The sequence below is a fragment of the Chlorocebus sabaeus genome, chromosome 3 (assembly GCF_047675955.1).
Source record: "Chlorocebus sabaeus isolate Y175 chromosome 3, mChlSab1.0.hap1, whole genome shotgun sequence".
In the NCBI taxonomy this organism is placed as follows: domain Eukaryota; kingdom Metazoa; phylum Chordata; class Mammalia; order Primates; family Cercopithecidae; genus Chlorocebus; species Chlorocebus sabaeus.
Window position 1 is genome coordinate 59,441,322 of NC_132906.1, and position 24,261 is coordinate 59,465,582.

The window sequence follows — 24,261 nt, forward strand, 5'->3', positions numbered from 1 at the left end:
CCTCAGCCTCTGAGTAGCTGGGATTACAGGCGCCCGCCACAACACCAGGCTAATTTTTGTATTTTTAGTAGAGACAGGGTTTCACCATGTTGGCCATGCTGTTCTCAAACTCCTGACCTCAGGTGACCCACCCACCTCGGCCTCCCAAAGTGCTGGGATTACAGGTGTGAGCCACTGCGCCCGGCCTACAATACATGTTTCTATTGTAGAAATACCAACTAGCTTATATGCTTCTGGTAAATAAGGGAGTAATATCAGAATAATGTAAAAGTTAAGTTGGTTCATATGTGATTTTTTTTTTCCCCTGATCAAGGGAAGCCACAATATCGAGTACAATTATAAGCTTAGGCAGAAAGGAAAAGGCTCTCAGCCTAGCTACCACACAGCTGAGAGGCTTTGTAGTTCTATTTCGAGAGAAATAAAACTGCATACCTGCATCCCAGGCGAGGAGCACCTCCCAGCTTTCCAGGGCTCTTGGCTTTTTCTTGTGTCCACCTTACTCTCAGCTCACTGCCTCAGAGCTCTACTTCCATCTGCCATGGTTCCATGCCTCTATACTAGCATTTCCAGCCTACTGCTTTTGTACATTTTTTAATTGCCCCGTAACAGACTCCAATCCACTCATCTCCCTTCCTGTGCTTTCCAGTGAATTATCAATTATTGACTTTGTTAGCACCTTAGATATAAAGTTGCACAGAGTTTTCCTTTTCTGCTCCAAATCTATTTTTGCCCATAAGCCATGTTATTTTTAGCATGTAATTTTACATAAAGCAAGGTATTTTAACAATGCATATATATGCATTATAGCCAGAACACCTGCAGGTTATACATCTAAATATTAATAGAACTCAGTGGCTTACCTTTGGAAGCTTGATAGGGGGCTCTTTGGATTCCTCTTCTTCATCACTATCTGATTCTCCACTCTGCACAGAGTTCTTAGATGCAGCTGCCAACGATATTTCCTTTTTCTGCCATTCCAGGACGCAATGGCGTACATTACAGTAAATATTGAAAGCAGAAGGATTGCTATGTAGTTTGATATCTGGTATGATTACTGTATTCTCCAAGTTTTCAGACTGAAATACAAAACAGAGTATTTCCATTTCACACTCTTTTCTATCATCAAGTCCCATTTTAAATAAAAGTAAAGATTAGACAGGCTAACTGACTTGCAGAAGACACCTTATATGACATAGCAGAGACAGTCTAAGTCTATGGACCCAAGTTCTAGTCCCCTTTTCTATACCTCACTATTTTTTGAGTAATGCAGCAATAACCAACCAATCTGACAAGCACTTGAAAGGGATGGGCAAAAAACCTAGAAATATTCTCTTATCGTCATGACAGGAATAGACTCAACAAAGCTTAACTGCTAGTTCTGGATCAAAGAAGTTCATTTGATGCCTTCCTAAGAGACACCAGATATACTGTAGTAGGTCTCAGTGACCTACTACAAACATTAGATTGCATTTTGAATACTTTTATAAGTACATATAGAAGTTTACACAGAAATGAGGGTCTCCCCCCAAAAACCTTAATTTTCATCAACCGATTTCATTCTCATTCAAATAACAGTAATGCCAAGTAAACTGTAGATGCTTCCCTAAGCTCTCTCTCATCTATTAGTATTGATAAAGGCTAAAAATCATGTGCTTGGTAATCTGTTAAGACTAAACAGTTTCTCTTTTATGCCCAATATTTTATTCATCAGACAGCAACTACAATTTCAAGATCAACATTTACATTATAAATATAAAAAGCTGTTTTAAGATATTTTAGAAATTCAAGTTCCAATAATTAAAGTATGTCTAGGAAGTATCTCAGATAAACAAAATGATACCACAAGTACCAAAAAAACTTGGTCCCAAAAATTCAACTCTTCATCCATAAAGAATTGGAAAAAAACAAAACAAAATACTCTTGTTAAATAAGAAATATATCAAAGTTAAACTGGCATGGCATATAACTTATGAGTATATGCATAAGAGATATTACAAACATCTCTTATCAAATATCTAGAGATATTACAAATATTAGCTATTCAAATCCAACAATATATAAAAAAGTAATATATTATGACCAACTGAGGTTCAATCCAGGGACAATGCTGGTGCAACACTGGGAAAGTAATCACTGTCACTACAGAGAAAAAATATATTATACTGCAAACAAAAAATCATCTGACAAAAAATCCAGTATTGATTCATGAGAGAAAAAAAAATGTATAAGTTAGGAATAGAAGGAAATTTTCTCAACTTGATAAAGGGTACCTACAAAATAACCACAGCTAAAGTGGTAACAGACTGAATGCTTTCCCTCTAAGATTGTGATCCAGGCAAATAGGTCTACTCTCAGCAACTCATCAACATTGTACTGGATATCCTACCTAGTACAAGGAAAATATCCTATCCAGCCAAGGGAAAAAGGCAAGAAGAAGCATTTTCTAAAAAAGAAACGTTTTTACTTGTAAAAAAAACATGTAAAGAATCTTAAGGAATCTGCAAAAAAGCTACCAGAAATAGTATGCAGATTTAACAAAATCAGGATATAAGATTACTATATAAAAAGAGTAGTATATCCACATACTAGGAATGAACAAATGAAAAATGTAATTTCAAAAATAATAGCATTGAAGTCACAGACTGGGAGAAAATATCTGCAAACCACATATCCAACAAAGGATGAGTATTCAGAATATATAAAGAATTCTCAAAAGTCAACAGTAAAAACAAACAAGGAATCTAATTAGAAAATGTGCAAAAGATAGGAATAAACACATCAATATAGAAGATATACAAAGGGCAAATAAGCACATGAAAAGAATTTCAACATCATTAGTTACCAGGAAATGCAAATTAAAATGAGATACAGTACACACCTATCAGAATGGCTAAAATAAATAGTGACAACACCAAATGCTGATGGGGATGAGGAGAAACTTATACATTGTTGACGGTCATGTAAAATGGTATAGCCACCCTGGAAGAAAGTACAGCAATTTCCTACAAAACTAAATATGTGCTTACCATATAATCCAGCAATTATGCTCTTGGACATTTACACCAAAGAAATAAAAACTTATGTTCACACAAAAACCAGTATATGAATGTTCGTAACAGCTTTCTTTTAAAATAGTCAAAAGCTAGAAACGACCGAGATATCCTTTAATGGGTAAATGGTTAAACAAACTATGGTACATCCATACCATGAAATGTTTACTCAGCAAGGAACAAACAATATACAACAACGTGTGTGAATCTCAAAGACATTTTGCCGAGTGGGGAAAAAAAGCGCCAATCGTTAAATGATTACATACTACACAATTCCACTGGGTAAGATTCTTAAAATTGTAAAATTATAAATGCTAAACAGATCAGTGGTTGCCAGAAGCTAAGGAGAGGGTGAGGAAGGAAGATACTATAAAGGTTAAAAGGATATCACAGAGAATTCTTGTGATGGAACTGCTGTATATCCAGACTGTGGTAAGAGTCACATGGACCTACACATGTGATAAAATTACACAGACTTACGTGCACACGAACACATACACACCGCATTCATACTGAAATCATCTCAAAGCAAAATAAATTTTCAAAAATAACTGCATTTACAATAACATCAAAAAGAATAAAATAATTGTAAATAAAAGTAATAAAATAAGTGTAAGCCCTACACACTGAAAACAAAAAAGTGTTGCTGAGTGAAATTTAAAGACTTAAATAAATGGAGATATATACCATGTTCATGGATTGGAAAATTCAACATCATTAAAATGGCAATTCTTCCCCCAAACGCAAGCCACAGAATAGGAGAAATGTATTTGGAATGCAGACATCTGACAAAAGACTTGTATTTAGAATATATGAGAAACTCTGGCAATTCAGTAATAAGAAGACAATTACAAAAATAAGGAGGCAAGATCTGAACAGACATTTCACATCAAAAAAATAAGAATGGCAAAAGGTACATGAAAAGATTTCACATTATTAGTCATTAGAGAAAAGCAAGCTAAAATCACAATGGGAAACCCCTACTCAGTAGACTGATAAAATTTAAAAAGCTAATACCATGTGTTTGCAAAGATGTGAAGCAACTAGATTGGTCATATACTACTGGTGGGACTACAGATTGGAACAACCACTTTGGAAAAGAGTTTTCTGGTTTCTTAAAAAGCTAAACGTACATTTACTGTGCCAACGCTGAGGAAAAAGTTAATGCCACAGACATGATGGCTTACTGCTTGTATTTCCCCAAGGAAACCATGATTGACCCTTGGCCAACCTTCAGGAATCTGGATGTTTAGAGTTTTCTTTGTGGTAGTGATTGATGATTTTGTTATGAACACATGGAGCAATGGACCATGCCTCCTGGCCTATTAGGCTGCTCTGCATGTACAAACATCAAGCTTTACGATGTGTACCTGAGTTTCATTTATTGTGGCTGACTAACAAGATATGTCTATGTGACCAAACCCACAAAAAGTCTTGAATTCTAAAATTCACCTGAGCAAAAACAATACACACATTTCTCTGCAGTTCACTGTCAAGAGAGAAAACACGTCTTGTGTGCTCAGTCAACAAAGAACTAGGAAGCCTATGCCATAACTCCCTATACATCACAAACACATATCTTTTTCTTGCTGCTTGCTCTGCATCCCTTGTTGTAATAAATCTTAGCCATGAGTATAAACTGCTTATGAGACTTATGAGTCCTTCTGGCAAATCAAAGGAAAAAACCACTTAACCATTCCACTTCCTAGTATGCACCCAAGAAAAATGAACAAACACACACACACACACACACACACACACGTGCATATATAGGTATATAAAATCAGCAAAAAAATGGAATGAATTACTGATATACAACAATATAAACACAAATTATGCTGAGGGAAAGACACCAGATTTTTAAAAAAAAGAGTACTCACAATATGATCACATTTATACGAAGTTCTAGAAAATGAAAACTAATCTACAGTGACAGAAAATATATCTGTGGTTATCTAGAGCCAGGGTTATAGGGAGAGAGAGAATCAGCAGAGGATAAGAAAACCAGTCAGGCGCGGTGGCTCATGCCTGTAACCCCAACACTTTGGGAGGCCAACGCGGGTGGATCACCTGAGGTCAGGAGTTTGAGACCAGCCTGGCCAACAGGGTGAAATCTTGTCTCTACTAAAAATACAAAAATTAGCTGGACATGGTGGCTGGTGCCTATAATCCCAGCTACTCAGGAGGCTGAGGCGGGGAAATTGCTTGAACCCAGGAGGTAGAAGCTGCAGTGAGCTAAAATCACACACCACTGCACTCCAGCCTGGAAAACAGAGTGAGACTCCGCCTCAAAAAATAAAAAGAAAACCCCTGGAGATGATGGAAGTGTTCTGAACTTTGACTGCAGTAGTGCTTCTATGCATGAATGTTAACTTCCAAAACTCACTGAACTGCAAACTTCAAATCTCTATGTCAGGCTCAGCTACTGAGAAGCCTGATCTAAGACAGACACATTTGGGATCAGGAAGCTGAGGAAGTTTTCTGACTAATGAATTTGATTTCTCCTGTAAGAAAGTGAAGTCATATGCTGGAGGGTAGAATTTATCAGAGGTTTGAGGAGCATGGCAAAGGTCTGAAATAATCACAGAAGAAAAGAGAACTATTTGACCAGAAAAAATAATAAGATAGTCTCGCTATGGTATACTTGAGATTGATGATCATGAATGTGTATTGTTATCAATTAACTCTTGTATAACTCTCTTTGGCAGCACATGAAACTCACCTTAAGGGAGGGACAAAATAACCGGATTCATACAAGATTGAGTTTTGTCAGATTAATGCAAAAACATACTTGAGATATGGTAGGTAAATAATAGCCTCCAAAAACATCTACACCCTAATTCCCCAAAACCCAAGTGAATGTTACCTTACATGGCAAAAGGGACGCTGTATATGTGATTAAACTAAGGATTTTGAAATGCACAGATTATCTGGATGGGCCAATGTAATCACAAGGGTCCTTACAAGTGAAAGAGGAAGGCTGGACAGTGAGAGGCAGAGATAAAACAACAGAAAACTATCAGTGATGCTGCATGAGAAAACTCAACCAACCACCACTGGCTTTGAAGATGGAAGAGGGCCACAACCCAAGACATTTGAGCAGCCTCTATTATAGAAACTGGAAAGGCAAAAAAACAGATTCCCTCCTAGAGCCTCCAGAAGGAATACGGCCTTGCTGACACCTTGATTTTAGCTCAGTGAGATCCATTTTGGACTTCAGATTTCCAGAACTGTAAGATAACTAGTGTTATTTTAAACCACCAAGTTTGTGTAATTTGTTACAGATTAAGTAAGAGTTTTTCTAAAAAGAAAGACTGTGGTATCTAATCTGGGTAAGATGGAAATTAAATAAAGGAGATGACTGATGGATGGGATGAGGAGAAAAAGAGGGGTTGATAGCCATAAAGGATATAAAGTAGATGTAACATCTATGTATATATAATACATAAAGTAGATATAAAGTAGATAAAATGCCAGCTAAATGGCATTTTGAAAATAACTTTCAAAAAGAGAGATGAAAAATAATCTGGAAAAAGTAATACAGGTCAAGGAGACTAACACCACCATTTTACTACTTTATATTCTTTCCATGAGCAAAAAAATGCCTCTTACTCATCTTTGTATCCCAAACATCCAGTATGATGCCTGCACATACTCAGCATGCAATTAATGTTTGAGGAACAAATTAATGAACTTATTTGTATCATTGTTATCTCAAACTACTCTTAAAAAGAAGATACATAAATACTGAGGGCAAGAGGAAAAAAACTGAATTGCTAAGGGCACAAAGCTAGTTGGAGGCCAAACTGAAAGGGACAAAAGACCTTGACTTCTCCTCATCTCTTCCTGGATATCATATGCCACCACTTCAGGAAATCACCAAATGAAACCTTAGAAAAACTTAAAAGATACTCAACATTCCCATACTCTGATTTGCACATAGCACCAAAAAGTTGAAAAGGGACAGAGGTTGGAAATCTGAATGACTGTATTTGTTAGAGGTTTTCTGTACATTGAGAATGCATTCCACTTCCCTCCTCTATCCCAGAAGCAGAAGTAATGAGAAGGGATACAGTGAACAGACATTATTTTTCTGCCCACCTGATAACACTTTCCTTAGGGTAACTATTCCTCCCTCATTCCATGTGGCCTATACACCAGGGTGCTCACCCACTGCGGGTTAAAAATACAACTCAGTCTAACCAAAGTATCCCATGTCTCCGTGGTCAAAGCAAATGATGCAGGTAAACCGAAAATCCTACCCAAGACTTTCTGCTATGACTAGTAGAACAGATTGCCTCTTGCTCAGAGCAAATGGAGTTGGAGCTGCTGGCAGCCTCAGTCCTCAGTCACAGGTAATAAGTCCACACACAGAGGAAGGCAGAAGTAAGAGCTGAAAATACGGGTTCGATGATTTTATTTATTTATTTTGAGACGGAGTCTTACTCTGTCACCAGGCTGGAGTGCAGTGGTGCGATCTCAGCTCACTGCAACCTCCGCCTCCCAGTTTCAAGCGATTCTCCTGCCTCAGCCTCCTGGGTAGATGGGACTACAGGCACATGCCACCACGCCCAGCAAATTTTTGTATTTTTCGTAGAGACAGGGTTTCACCATGTTGGCCAGGATGGTCTCAACCTCTTGACCTCATAATCTGCCAGCCTCGGCCTCCCAAAGTGCTGGGATTACAGGCATGAGACACCGTGGCTGGCTGATGGTATTATTTCATCCCTGGATCCAGCTGTGTCTCAAGATAGAGCCACCAAATAAATGCCATCCCCCAACCTTTCATTTTATTTTGGGTTTGCTACTTTGAAGTGGATTTCTCTCAGTTACAATAGCAAGAACACTAACTTAAAAGTGTAGGAAACAATTGCCTCTACAGTTGATATACAGGCCCAGCAAATCTATTGTTTCTTTAACTCAAAGTGAAGCTGTTCAGGAATCACAGTTATGACTCTCCTCTTCCTTCTGTCTAGATGTTCAATAGAAAAGAGACTATTATATAAAGTGCTCTGGTCACTGAAAACGTTTAGTATAAAAAAGATGGATTTTATAGAGATCTCTGCATTATGTGAAAATAGATTCTTGGTTTCTAAGCTCTCACCTAATTCAAATATTCCATATTGCCTTTTCTTTTGTACAGCTACCAACAGTCAAAAGAGGCTCAGAACAATATGGACACACCAAGTTTCCCTAATTTCTGTCAAGAAAGGCATATGACAAACCCAAACCCAAGTCCCGGTTTACAAGCTAATTTTACTTAAGTTTCTAGTACCTGTAGTCAGATTGAAAAAAGAGAACAGAAGTGGGTATGTTCCCCCAAAGGACTGATCAAAGATAATAAGAATAAATAATAAATAATTTTCAACATTCAGATATTAACTTCCAGGCTACTGGTCAAGAAACCCCCCAAAAATAGGCTGGGCACAGTGGCTCACGCCAGCAATCCCAGTACTTTGGGAGGCTGAGGTGAGACAATTGCTTGAGCCCATGAGTTTGAGACAAGCCTGGCTGGTATAATACCGTGAGACCCTGTCTCTACAAAAAATTTAACAATTAGCTGAGTGTGGTGACATTTACTTGTAGTCCCAGCTACTCAGGAGGCTGAGACGGAAGGATCATTTGAGCCCAGGAAACTACTGCACTCCAGCCTGGGTGACAGAAAAGACCTTGTTTCAAAAAAAAAAAAAAAAAAAAAAAAGGCAAGAAAGAAAAGAAACACCCAAACGAAAGATGAAACTAAAAGAGGAACCAAATCATAAAGGGCTTTTACAAAATTACTTCAGCACATACAAACAAAATGGTTTGTTAATTATACTTATATTTTTAAATCCTGGCATTTTTATTCAAATCACCATATGAAACAGTCCTATTCCTTATAAATTACCAACAGCTTTACCTTGCTTCTTGTCTTCACTTTTGATTTGCTCTTCTGTTTTCTTTTCAATTTCTTCTTATTTAATATTTTCTTATTCCTAAAAATTAAAAGAAAAAATGGAAAAAAAAATATGAATGTTCATATTAGGACATACAAAGCTATCAAAAATGCATATTTCCAGAAGAGACATTTGGATCTTTTTCTTGCAAACTTTCTTTATGTGAAACAATATACTTTACATACACATATAAGATACTAACATATAAAGTAGCTATTGAGAAGATAACATGGGGCAGCTAAGCAATATATATTAAATGATAATAAAAATTTGAATTCTGCAAAAACATACATAAACTTAAAACATTAAAAAGGCATTAAATGAAGTATTTTATACTTTATCCATAGTGGGGATGTTTACAAATATCAGTAATGTTTCCAAGAAAAAAATCTGCTCTTTTTGGTAGTGAGGGCTATAGCGCAAAGGGACTTAAAAGCCACTTTTTACTAAACTACTATAGCAAAATTCCCAACTCATATACTTTATGTATCCAGCAACCAATCTGGATACATTCATTATCTCATGGCCCTAAGACCAAATTATTCTTTAAGCATAAGGAAGCCCCTGAATAACTTTGAGAAACAGAAAAAAAATATGTGATAAAGAATAAGAACTATGGTGCAAGAAACAAGCAGCAAGGAAAACATTTTTCATTTCACTTAATATGTTTTATGTTCACCATGCTGAGATACTAGGTAGTAAAGACACAAAATGAAAAAGACAGTTCTTGTCCTCAAGGAGCTCAGAGACTTGAATGGAAAGCACAGTTTGGTGATCAAAGAGGGAATCAGGGGAGAGCAAAGGGGAGGAGGTTGTTCCAGATGCTGAAGAGGTCAAGTCCTTAAGATTTGGTAACTAATTTAGTGAGGGCAGTGACAAAATAGAAAAGTTTTAAGCCTAGGTCACCTGGAGGTAGACAATGTCATTCATAAAAATTGAGAAGTCAGAAGGAAGAGTTAGTCTGCTGGAAAAAAAGTAATGGGTTTGATTTTGAAGATGTTTAACTTCAAAATACCAAAATGTCAACAAATAGGTAAGAGTAACAGGCAGATGAAAATGTTATCCTTGACATTTCCTTCAGTTTCACTCTTGAAATCAAAATAATCACAAAATCTGGTCAATTATATGTCATGAACAGTTCTTGAATCTGTCCACACCATCTTTACTGCTGCAATGCTAATAAGCTAGGTTACCACCACCTCTTACCTGGACCACTGCAAAAGCTTAACTCATTTCTGCACATCCATACCCTTCAATCCATTCTTCACATAGGAACCTAACTGAACTTTTAAAGACACAAACCTGAGTGGATAATTCCCCAGCTTAAAAATCAGTATCTTCTCAATTCTCTTAAGATAAAGTCCAAAAGCACCAACATCGTTTAAAAGATCCTCTTCCAATAAGTGACCTCCACCCATCTATCCTGACTCATTTTGCATTCTTTTCCACCTGGTTCATCATACTCCAGCAAGAAGGATACTCTTTCAGTTGTCTGAACCTGTTAAGCTTCATCACAACTTTCACAAAGGTTTTCCCTCTTCCTGAAATTCTCTACCACATCTTCTCCTGCTAACGACTACTTATCTTCGAGGTCTCAGCATAAGTGTCACTTAAGTCTAACTCCCCACACTGGATGAGTTTCCCCAATATATACTCTCAGTTCATCGTATACTTACGTTTCATTGTATAGTCAATAACTGTAATTATGTATGGAACTGTTTAATGTATTGCTTCCTCGCCAACCTATAAGCTCCAACAGTGCAGAGGCTCTGTCTTTCTTGTTCACTACTCTAGCCTGTGTCCAGAAAAGTTCCTGGGATATAGTACTCAACAAGTATTTTAAGAGAAAGAGAAAGAGTGAGCAAAAGGATAAATGAGGAAGTTGAGAGCTACAGCTACATGCCTTACTCAGAGATTAAAATAAGGTATCTACATCTATGGTATGGATACATGAGTGCATTTAAAGCATATCTAGCCAGAAAGGCCCACTAAGGAGCTATCCATGGGATTATTTTGCACAGACTTCAGTACAAAGGAGGTCATGGAAACTATGTATGTGGATGGGATTTTCACAAGATAGTATGCCATAAAAGTAAAGAGAAAGAGAAAGATTAACAGTGCCAAATGCTAAACATAAATGCATATACCTGCTTATAGAATCTACTCAACTACTACCATTATGAGGGCATGACGAATGTCTATTTCAACTGTGTACTTTCAGCACCTGCATCAATGTGAAACATCATGGATGGCCAATAAATATCAGATGAACAAATAAACAAATAAAACACAGCAAGTATTCTTCATACTATTTAGGAAACCAACTTTCCTTTATATTAAAGATTACCTGAGTGAAATCAGGTATTTGAGCAACAGGAATACATAACTACTAAGAGGTTAGCCCCTTCTATATAACTTATAAAAGCATCAAAATTTATCCCAAACCAATTTTCAGAGAAGTAGAATATATAAATCCAAATTCAGATAGATTTCCTAAAGACTAGTTATAACTGACTTAAATTTTCTCAATTAGAGACCAATTTTTGTGTTCTTTAAAGTTCAAATGACTTTATGTACATTTCTAAAATACTTCTTTCTATGCATGATGGCATTTCATTGGTTGTAACAGTTCTAATGAATCTGAACGCATCAATTCTTAAGTACAGACCATCCAAGAATTAGCTATTCCCAAATTAATTATAAATTACTTTTACTGTGTTTTTTTTTGTTGCTGCTGATTTGGGTTGTAGAGGTAGAGGTAGAGGTTTTCTAAAAGAGCCAGTAATAAGTTGAAAATTATACAAATGAAATTTGTATTCAACATTGGAAAATTTAAAAATGCCATTTGCTAGTAATATAACACACCATTATATCTCTATATTTGAGAACTAAGCTTAAACCTTTCACAATTTCTGAGGACAGAAATATAAAAGAGAAACTCTAAAAACCAGTCTTACACATTTACAATTTACCTTGAAATTTCTGATGATTTAGGGCTTGATATTCTAAATCAATCGAAGCTTAATGAAGAATGTCTGGAATTGGTCCTGTAAGACTTTTAGTCTTCTCACAAAAATAACTTCATATCCATGAGATTTGAAAGAATTGTGGTTGACAATAAAAGGGAAAGGCTATTAACATGCCTTAAATATTTATTTTAAAATATTTACTTTAAAAATTCCAAAAAGATTTTCTTAAGAGCTACGCTGTTTAAGAGAAACCAAATACTTCTGCAATATAAGAACAAACGAATTTTGCAAATTGTTCAGTGATATAGATCAACAGTTTCTCTATCAGCTTATTACTGAGTATACTTTATACCAAAAATAGAGTCATAATTTTAAAACCTCTTTCACTCAAATCTGCTTCTTCATTTGCAAAATAAAGAGATGAAGGAGACTGAGGTTCCTTCTAAATCCGGTAAAATGCTAAGATTTTAATAAATCCAAATTTACAGAACTTCTGAAATAAAATGGTTCAATCTTTTGCTTCATTTCCCTTAGTAATAAGAAATAAAAAATTCCTGAGGCTGTGATCTAAAGCAGGAATAGGGAAATTATTTTCTGCAAAGGGCCAGAGAGCAAATATTTTACACTTTGTGAGTCACAAGATCTCTGCTGCAGCTACTCAATGGTTACAGCATGAAAGCAGCCATTGGCAGCACATAAAGACAGGAGTGTGCATATATTACAATAAAACTTCCGAATTTCACAAAATGCTCACAAAACATTCTCTTCCTTTTTTATTTTCATTTCAACCTTTTAAAAATGTAAAAACCATTTTTAGCTCACAGGCTACATAAAAACAAGAATTGGGCCTCATTGGTCTGTGGGTCATCGTTTGCTCACCCCAGATCTGGGGCATATTTTGATAAACACGCCCATATCAGAAAGGAAAAAAATGCTTTATAGCTATGAGTATGCAGCACAGATAAAACTATTCAAAACATCACCACGCTTATAAAAATTAGCACGCCTAAAATTATCTGCCTTTTCTTTTTATAAAGATAAACTTCGGACTTCCACTTCCCTAAAGTAAGTGATTAGATAGCAGGCAGGCCAATGCGCCTGCTTCAAAGGCTAGACTAACCAACACAAGAAAGCTGTGGAAGCAATGAGGACTAAAAGAACGAACAATCCAGAGGTGGAAGAGCACTTCCAAGACAGCTGAGACCACTGGCTTGTTCTTCCACGTGGGTAATTGCAGAGTTTGGGCATGAGTAAGGACTGAGTTTGGCTTACGCAGAGGAACTCTAATAAAGGAAACAGGAGACTAGTAGTGCTTTAGATGTCCACGTGGGGTGAAATGACAGACTAGAATCTAGAAAAGCTCCAGATACATAAACAGCTTTCCCAGTGGTATATCTCCTCAGAAATGGAACACTGAAGGATGACAGAGAGGCTGGGTCAAGGCTGGGCATGGTGGCTCACGCCTGTAATCCCAACACTTTGGGAGGCTGAGGCAGGCAGATTACTTGAGGTCAGGAGTTCAAGACCAGCCTGGCCAACATGGTGAAACCCCTTCTCTACTAAAAATGCAAAAAAATTAGCTGGTTGTGGTGGTGCACGCCTGTAATCCCAGCAACTCAGGAGGCTGAGGCAGAAGAATCGCTTGAACCTGGAAGGCAGAGGTTGTGGTGAGCCAAGAGCCGAGATTGCACCACTGCACTCCAGCCGGGGCTACAGAGCAAGATTCCATCTCAAAAAAAAAAAAAAGAGAGAGAGAGAGAGAGGCTGAGTAAAAAGCGAAGAGAAAACTTCTGTAAGAAGACAGATTCCTAGTAGACGGAGGGAGCGGTCTCTGTAATCCCTCACTGGATTGAGATAATCAAAATCCTCATTCTATCTGTCTGACACAGCAAAGAGCAAACCTCTCTGGGAGAAAACACATCATCTGAAAGAAAATCCTGTTCATTCAAACACAGCATTACTCTAGTTTGGGGACACTAAGTAAACACATTAAGAGACATCAAAAGAAGCAAAATATGTGGCAGACACATAATCAAGAGAAAACCAGAAAATCAGACTCACAGAAAACCCAGATATTAACATTAGGAGGCAAGTACCTGAGAAGCAGAGATTAACAAAGTGTGTAAAATAATGGAATTGGCAATTTTCAACATAATTTATAAAAAAAAGAACCAAGCAGACATTCTGAAACTGAAAAACATCTGAAATTAAGAATGTCTCATATGATTTTAAGAGCAGAGTAAATTATAGGAAAACAGGTTTCACAGACTTGCAAACAGGCCAAAAATAAATAAATAAATTCAATCACAAAAACAAAAATGGGATAAACAAAACAGAGAATGAGACATGTGGGACACAGTCAAATGGTCTCATATTCATATAATTGGAATCCCAGAAAGAGAGAAAAAAGAATAGAACAAAAGCAATACATGACAAGATAATTACTGACAATTTCCCCAAAGTGAAGAAAGAAATCAACTGAGAGATTCAAGAAACTCAGGGAACTTGAAGCAGGAAAATGCAAAGAAAAGCATACCTAGGCACAACATGGTCATAGTGCTAAAAGCAAAGCATAAAGAGAAAACCTTTACAGCAGCCAGAGAAGAGATACACTTAAAGGAACAATAAAAGTGATAGCTTCCATTCTTTGTGTTGAAAAGTGCTGGGGGGTGGGGAGGGGAGGTGGTGGACTGGAGGGATGGGGGTTAGAGGTTGGGGGAAGCAATCTGGAATCATATAACCTTTAAGAATGTATCTTTTAAGAATGAAGACAAAAATAAAGATGTTTTTAAATCCATGAAAGCTGACATAATTCACATAAAGGATTCTAAAAGTATCCTTTAAGAATGAAGACAAAAATAAAGATGTTTTTAGATCCATGAAAGTTGACATAATTCACTGTCAAGAGACCAATATTACAAAAAATACTGAAGGAAAGTCTTCCTTTAATAACTGTAATATCATAATTTTAAACGAAAGGATACATGCTAAAAGGATAGAAAAAGATGTATCACAAGCACACCTACCAGTGTCCCAAAAAAAGTTGGTGTGGCTATTTTAATATTTGACAAAGTAATTTTTAAGGCAACAGTATTATAAGAAATGAGAAGAGCATTTCTAAATGGCAAAAGGGTCAAATCATTAGGAAATCATAACAATCCTAAATTTGAATGCATCCAGTAACACAGCTTCAAAATATATAAAGCAAAATTGACAGAAGTAAAATGAGAAAATACAAATCCACAATTGAAAGAGTAGATTTTAACATACCTCTCTGTAACTGACAGAACAAGTAGAGACCAAAACAGCACTGACATAGAAAAATTTGAAAACATGATTAATCGGCTGGGTGCGGTGGCTCACGCCTGTAATCACAGCACTTTGGGAGGCCAAGGCAGGTGGATCACAAGGTCAGGTGTTCAAGACCAGCCTGACCAACATGGTGAAATCCTATCTCTACTAAAAATACAAAAATTAGCCAGGCGTGGTGGCAGGCACCTGTAGTCCCAGCTACTCAGGAGGCTGAGGCAGGAGAATCGCTTGAACCCGGGAGGTGGCAGTTGCAGTGCACCAAGATCACATCACTGTCCTCTGGCCTGGGCAACAGAGCAAGACTCCATCTCAAAACAAACCAACAAACGAACCATGATTAATCAACCTGACTTAATTGGCATACATACAGAAACATATCCAACAACAGTAGAATGCATATTCTTTTCAAGTGCATATAGAACATTTACCAAAACAGATAATATGCTGGACAACAGACCAAGTCTAAACTAATTTCCAAGGACTGAATCATAAGGTAATTCTCTGGTCATGGAAAAATTAAACCAGAAATTAAAAAAAAAAAAAAAAAAAAAAAAAAAAAAAAAAAAAAAACGACGAAATTCCCAAATGCTTGGCAATCAAAAAAACAAGACTTCTAAATAAACTATGGGTCAAAGAACTAGTCACAATGGAAATCAGAAAGTGTTTTCCATAAAATGAAAATGCAATATGGCATAACAAAATTGGTAGAATGCTAAAGCAGTACTTCCACAAAATGCATAGCTTTTTGCATACACATAAATGCATATATTGAGAAAAAACACTGAAAGTAAATTATCTAGACTCACAACTCAAGAAGCTAAAAAGAAAACCACAAATTAAATGCAAAATATGTAGTAGAAAGGAAATAAAAATAAGAGTAGATACCAATGAAATGGAAAGCAGACATTCAATAGAGATTATCAAGAGCCAAAAATTGGTTCTCTAAAAAGATTAGTATACGTAACAAAAAGACAAAAAATAAATGTTGTTGAAGATGTGGAGAAAGTAGAACTCATACACTGTTGATGGGAATGTAAATTAGTACAACCATTGTGGAAAACAGAATGGAGGCTCCTGAAAAAACTAAAAACAGAACTACCATATGATCCAGCAATTCCACTACCGGGTATATATACAAAGGAAAAAAATCTGTATGTTGAAAAGATATCAGAATTCCCATTTTCCCTGCTACACTATTCACAATAGCCAAGATGTGGAATCGACCTATGTTTCCACAAGCAGATGAATGGATAAAGAAAATGTGATATATATACACAATGAAATACTATTTAGTGATTAAAAAAAGAGTAAAATTCTGTCATTTGCAGCAATGTGGATGAGCTTGGAGGACATTATCTTAAGTTAAAGAAGCCAGACAAAGAAAGATGAATATGGCATGTTTTTACTCATATGCAGAAGCTAAAATAGTTGATCTCATAAAAGTAGAGAGCAGAAGAGTTTTTGAAGAGTAGCCAGAGGTTGGCTAATAGATGCAAAATCAGACCTAGAAAGTAGGAGTAAGTTTGAGTGTTATAAAGCATCACAGGGTGACTATCATAAACAACAATGTATCATACAACTTCAAACAGCTAGAAGACAGGATTCTGAATGGTCTCATGACAAAGAAATGACAAAATGATAAATGTGTGAGGTGATAAATATGCTAATTATCCTGATTTGATCATTACACATTGTAAACATGTATCAAAATATATTGTACCCCATGTATATGCACAATCATTTGTGAATTAAATATATAACAAATATTTTTAAATAAAATGAAATAAATATAAACCTAGAGCAAAAATGGTCAGGAAAAAAGTAAAAGCACAAATTATTAATATGAGAAATAAGAAAGGAGGCATCACTACAGATGCTGCCTATAAATTTGACAAATAAAATGGATAAATTCCTTGAAAAAATATAACTTCTCAACATTAAACAAGGGAAAAAATGCAATGTCTGAATAGCCTTCTATATACTGGGAAAAAAAATTGGATCTCTAATCAAAACCTATCCACAAAGAAAACGCTAGACTTGGATGGCTTTGTTGGTGAATTCTTCCAAATACTTTAAAAATTCACTAGTAGTTCTTTCAAACATTATCAATCTTAGACTCTTTCAGACAATATAAAAAGAAGAAACATTTCCCAACTCATAAGACAAGCATAACTCTGATATCAAAATTTGAAGAGAACATTTCAAAATATAAAAATTTCAGACCAGTATCTCCTATGAATATAGAAGCAAAAATACTGCACAGCCAAAAAGTAGAAACGACCCAAATGCTCACCAACTAATGAATGTATAAAGTGTAGAACTTCCATATAAGAGAATGTTGTTTACCCATAAAAAAAAGAACTGAAGTACTGACTCATGCTACAATGTGGATGAACCTTGAAAACATTATGCTAAGTGAAAGAAACAACAGCAACAAAAGGTCATAAATTGTATAATTCCATTTATATGTAATGTCTAGTCAGGCAAATTCATAAAAACAGGAAGTAGTAGTTGCCAGAAACTGTTAGAAAGGAGAATAGAAACTGCCTGCTAATAGCTTTGGGATTTATGGAGTGACAAAAATGTTTAGTTCTATGACTTTGAGAATATACTGGAAAGCAGTAAGTTGTACACTTTAAAAGGGTGAATTTATGGTATGTGAATTACCCCTTTTATTTTTAAAAAAACAGAGTCATTTACCTACAAATAATTTTGTCTAACAACATATGGAAAGAATACATACATAATCAACATAATTCAATATAATAAGAGAACAAAAGAAACAAAACATATGATCACTTCAACAGAAACAGGAAAAGTATTTTTAAAACTCAACAACCACTAGTGATGAAACTCCTCGATGAACCAGGAACAGATTTTACTTAATCTAATAAAGATTACCTACAAAAAACCTACTTTTAACAGTGTATTCAATTATACTGAATGTTGAAAAATTAAATATTTCCACTTAAGCATGGGGGGAAAATGCAAGGATCTGTACTATCACCACTTCTGTTAACACAATATTGAAGGTCAGTAAGTGATGCAAATAAAATAAAAGTCGTAATAGTTAAAAATTAAAAGTAAAGCATTTTTTTATTTGTAGATAATTATATTTATAGAAAATACAAAATAAGCCACAAACAAAGAATTAACAAGTGAATTATCAAGGTCACTGGATACAAGACTAACTTTTAAAAATCGATCTATGAAGCACCTTACGTAAACTGAAACTTTTCCATAGAAGCCAGACTCATTCTCTGTAATTAATGTAATGATACTCCCATTATGTTCAAGCATCAATGAATAAATTAGGGAGGAATAGCTGTCTTACTACTAAGTAGAAAACTTTTATTTACTTAACCTAGCCTGCTAATTAGTAATAAGAAAGAGATTTTTAACAGTTCAACTTGATTTAGGGGAAAGATGCAAATAGATTTCTTATACATAACTTCAGTCTCTTGATCTTATTCAGAAATCTTCATGTGGGAGGAGGACTATAAATAAAGCTACCTTGGCAATGGGCAGAGCAGCAGAAGAAAAAAGAGGGTAGGGGAACGTGGAGGGGAGCATGAGTGAGGGGAGAAGTCTCTGAAAAGTTGTGGCTATAGACTCAGCCTCATGCATATTTGTACTCTAAGTAAACATAGCCTAGGTAGGCCAGGGAAACTCAAGCCTTGAAGCAATTGTAAAACTGTAATACTTTCTAATGATAGCATGAATGACAATCTATTCATCCCAGGCCTCAGAGAACTACAAAAGGAATGAGAGCAAGCAAATAACTAGGCACACAGAGACAAGGCAGCCTGAGTGAGAAGAGCAGAACAAGGCAACAGAGAGATACCCAAATAGACTTCAGATGGTGGGATTTTCTGAAAGACTGTAACAAGAATATGTTTATCAAATTTAAAGAAATAAAAGACTACCGCTAAAATATCTGCAGGGAATGGGGAACAACCGAGCACATTTTGAAAAAAAATCAAACTAGACATGAAACATAACTGACACTACAGACTCCATAGGTGGGTTTAAGTGTATAGGACACAGCTGAATAGAAAATTTAAGATCTAGAAAAGAGATCAGAAAAAAAACCTGGAATTCTTCACAGAAAGATAAAAAGGCTAAAAATATGTCCCTGAGACCTTTTTCAAATCTGAAACTTCCTCCTTCCCCATCCCAAAAGAGACAGCCCTTACTCTATCCAAGTATGCACTCATTCTCATACACCAGATCCCATTTCATTCACCATCCTTGAGATTTTGCTCAACCACACATCCCTCTCTTTGTTTACCCTTTATGCTCTTTTCTGTGGTTTCTAACCTTAGAGGCCTACTGTCATTCTCCCATTCAAAAGGGAAAAAAAGTTTAAATAATCCTCTATCCCTCTTCATCACTAAATTTCTTGAAGAAAAAAATGGTCCTGGCCTGGGCAACATAGCAAGACCCCATCTCTATTTAAAAAAAAAAAAAATAGCCAGGCATGGTGGCATGTGCCTGTAGTCCCAGTTACTCAGATGACTGAGGTGGGAAGATCACTTCGGTTCAGGAGTTAGAGCTGCACTGAGCTACAGTCAGGCCACTGCACTCCAGCCTGGATGACAAAGTGAGACCCTGTCTCAAAAAAAAAAAAAAAAAGCTTCACTGTGTTGAACTTTTTAACACTTTACTATCAAACTCATGCAAGTCTGTGAGACGTCTCAATACACAAACTTTCTAGTTGCCAATTCAACTGCCCATCTTCAGTCTTTATCCTTCACATTCTCCCACATATGATAACTACCAAACAGTGCCTACTTCTTTACATCCCTGCCCCCTGTCCAACCAGCTTCTAGAACCCCTACTTTAGTGTTCCTTCTATCTCTGATGATGGTTCCTTCTCAGTCTTCTTTACTGGCTCCTTTTTCTTCCTTTTCCTGTCCCTTAAGTCTTTACTACATATACCACTTCTAATGTGAGCTATCTGCTCATGTTCTATATTTACTTCTATACCAGTTAGTTACAAACCTTGCTCAATAGGCTATAACAACCCTAAACAATAATAGCTATTGGAGTTACTGAACATCATCAGACTGCTGGTCTAGAGCCAGTTAAGTTTTCTATCAAGGTACATCTACCATGAAAATCTAGAACCTTTCCCGCTACTTCAAAATCCTTCCCCTACTCGTCAACTCAGAGCAGAGAATCTAACCATCTACTTAACCGATAAAACAGAGACACAATTACAAATGCACTCCCTTTACTTTTCTTCTACCCACCTTGAAATGATCTCCATCCCAGGGCCTTACTCTATTAATTATTCCCATTCTCTCTCTCTCTTTTTTACTGTCCCTGCCCTTTTCCTTCAGTCTACTAGATCAAGATAGGTTAAGAGTACAGAATTTAGAAAACAAATGACTTGGGTTCAAATACAGGCTCTGTCATTTACCAGCACTGCGATCTTGGCAGTTACTTTAACCTCTCTGTGCCTCAGTTCTCTCATCCATAAAACAGGGTGAAAACAGTACCTCTCCCATTGGATGATGATACATTTAGAATTATGCCTGGTATTTAGTAAGTGCTAAACACATTTTTATTATTATTCCCATGCCAAATTCAAATGCCTACCTTGGTTTGGGTTTCCAATTCAAGAATTCAAGTGCAGTAGTTATTTTGAGAGGTGATCCCAGGAAAAACACCAGTAGGGAAAACAAGAGTAAAACAGGGAAAAGAAGGAAGTCAAGAAAGGATATATTATGAAGCCAGTTACCCTGATGGGGAACTAGGGCCTGATCCAGTGGAGAACTCTGGTAGACAGCAGAAAACATGGCTCAGTTATCCCAATGCAGGTGAGACAAAGGTATTTATCTACCAACTCCCCATCCATCACTGGTGGAAAGTTTTTCTGAAGGCATTTAACTCTCTGGCATGTGTGAGTTGCCCTGCACACAGGCCAAGTGTGTTTCTTTTCAGGCAGATAGTCATAGATGTTTGCAGAAGACAGTATGCAAATGGATGCCAAAGGGATATGGCTAGGACACTAAGAACATCTGCTACAGGTATCTAATCCAAAAGATAAATTAATTATTTGTCTCCTTCCTTAAGCTACTGCTTTCCTTCTTTCCCTTTAAGCACTATTAAACACTATTTCTAAATACTACCATGTCCTGCCTCACTTTCCCACTGAAATGTGACTTCTCCCTGCCTCCTGAAAAAAGGAGGTATAGTGAGTGGGGGGTGTTGGTTCATTATAATTTCTTATTGCCAACTTCAAGGACCTATCTCAGACTTCAGTTTCACTGGCCTAAAGGAAAAGAGGCAGTTTGTGAGTGACAGTATGTTCACGAGGAGACTTTGAATATACTGAACATAATGTATCTGAACAGGACTGAGAGAATCCTAGCAGTAGACTTTTCAAAATACAGGCTAGAGCTTAAGAAAAGAGGTTTTACCAAAAACCACACACCAGGAAATAAAATGCATATCTGAAATCATAAGCCTGAGATAACCAAAGAAGAAAATTCAGAGAGAAGAATCCCAAGAACGGACTCTTGAGAAACTAGCTCTTCCTCTCTTTCTATCCAGATGAAAGTCATTATTATATTTGCACTTGAGATCTAGTCACCTGCTAAATATATCATCAAATCCACTTTATTCCATCTATTCCCATTCTCTTTTCTCAGCATTTATTTTCACTTGTCAGAATTACTGCAACGGCCTCTTTAAAGGTAGCCCTGCTTTGGGGATCTGCTCCTTTTCATTCATCCTCTATAATGCTACTAGAGATTATCTTTATAAACTGAAAGTTTAACTCTTCCATTATATTACTTAAAAACCTATGATTGGCCGGGCACAGTGGCTCACGCCTATAATCTCAGTACTTTGGGAGGTCGAGGCGGGCAAATCACGAGGTCAAAGATGGAGACCATCCTGGCCAACATGGTGAAACCCCATCTCTACTAAAAATACAAAACTTAGCTGGGAGTGGTGGCGGGTGCCTGTAGTCCCAGCAACGCAGGAGGTTGAGGCAGAAGAATCTCTTGAACTCAGGAGGCGGAGGTTACAGTGAGCCAAGATCACCCCACTGCACTCCAGCCTGGCAACAGAGTGAGACTCTGTCTCAAAAAAAAAAAAAAAAAAAAAGAAAACAAAAAACAAACAAACAAAAAAACCCTATGATTGTTCCACACTATTTTCAAATAAAGCAATACATGGAACATAATAACCTGGTCCTAACATATCTTTCTAGTCATATCTCCCACCTCCTCATTCTCATACACCCCGCTCCCTACATTTTAGTTATTTCCAACATTTCTCTTTTGCACTTCTTTGATTTTTATCCCTGTACTCACAATGTAGCTCCAGCAACTATTACCACCTACTCAGGGGTCAGCAAAATATAGTCTACACACCAAAAACAGCTTCCTGTCTATCTTTGTAAATAAAGTAATATCTGAACACAGCAATGCTTATCCATTTTTATATATTGTCTATGGTTGCTTTCAAACTAAAGAACAGAGCTGCATAGTTGCAACAGAGACTCTATGGCCCATAAAGTCTAAGTTATTTACTATTTGGTCATATAAATATGTCATATATATGATTATAGACACATATGATATCAAACAGTATCTCATATATATATAAACATATATATATAGAATTGGATTCCCAGAAGGAAATAAGAAATTGAGTCTGAAATAATATTTAAGGAAATAAAGACCAAAATTTGCAAGTTAAATAAAAATTAACATCACACAGATCTAAGAAACTCAGTAGATACCAAGCAGGATACACACACACACAGACACAGACGCATGCACACACACACACACACACATACACACACCCCCCATATTTAGGTACAATACAGTCAAGCTGCTAAAAATCAATAAAAAGGAAAATCCTTTTTAAAAGCTAAATAAGACAGTTCCAGTTCCAGTACATTGGCATAAACCCCAAAATGGCCTATTTTCCCCACTGTTTGCAACTACTTTGGGCAAATTTTTTTAAAAGACAGAAAAAGTACTTCAGGACTCTGAAAAACAAATAAAAGTAAATTCTGGAGGGGAGTCAAAACTTGGAAAAGTGATCCACAGAAGAGTAAATTTCCCAGTTTGGTGTTTTTCTCCTTTCACTAACAGCTTTGCCTGAAGGCCAGGAAGAGATCACTGCATTACAGGGCCACAACCCAGAAGCGAAAAGTCCAAGTTAAAACTCTTTCTGGCCAGAGGAACTGCGAAGAGAAACTGATATGATGGAAAATGTGCAGAAAGTCCTGAAAAAGAGAAAGACACAGAAAGGGATCCCCTAAACAACAAAAAACACAACATCCTCCAGGGAATTATAACAAACCCCAGAGCTTACAAAATATAACATTAACCATGTCTAAGATACAACTCCAAATTCTTACAATGCAAAAGAAAAATGTGAACAACTTCAAGGGAAGAGACAATCAAAAGATGCCAACCCTAAGACGATGCACATGTTGTAATTATCCAACAATGACTGGAAAGTAACCACTATAAATATGCTACATCGAGGAAAGACAAGGACAACTGAATGGAATGGAAAGAGGTTCTCAGCAGAGAAAGAGAAGTTTTTTTTTTACATTTAACCAAATGTAAATGTTAAAAGTGAAATAAACAACACGTAAAAAGTTCACTGGTTGGGCTCAGTAAGAAAATGGAGATGAGAGAAAAAGAGTCTGTGAACCTGAATAGGTATCAATAAAAATAACCTAATCTGAAAAACAGAGAAAAAAATTGATAGGAGGAGACTGAACAGTCAGAGGCCTGTGAAACAATCTCAAAAGTTTTATCATAATTGCCACTAGACTCTTGAAAGGTAAGAAGAAAGACACAATGGTAGAAAACATTCTAAACTCAGTGAAAGCCAAAAATTTACCGATTTGAGAAGTGCAGTACTCTCCAAAGAGAATAAACTCAAAGAAAATGACTAGACACGCATTAAATTAAACTGTTGAAAACCAAAAACAAAGACAAAATTTTTGAAAGC

At 36.4% G+C, this 24,261-nt stretch overlaps 1 protein-coding gene across 12 annotated transcripts in view; it reads right to left on the reverse strand.

Moving 5' to 3' along the window:
• MYCBP2 (MYC binding protein 2) overlaps positions 1–24,261 on the reverse strand; it is a 290,113-nt gene that overhangs the window by 250,737 nt on the left and 15,115 nt on the right. For all 12 annotated transcript variants that reach the window (XM_073014412.1, XM_073014414.1, XM_073014413.1 and 9 more), the window contains exons 2-3: positions 8,950–9,025; positions 861–1,076 (exon numbers count right to left, since the gene is read on the reverse strand). In XM_073014412.1, coding sequence (XP_072870513.1) covers positions 861–1,076; positions 8,950–9,025 — 292 coding nt within the window. The remainder of the gene's footprint in view (positions 1–860; positions 1,077–8,949; positions 9,026–24,261) is intronic.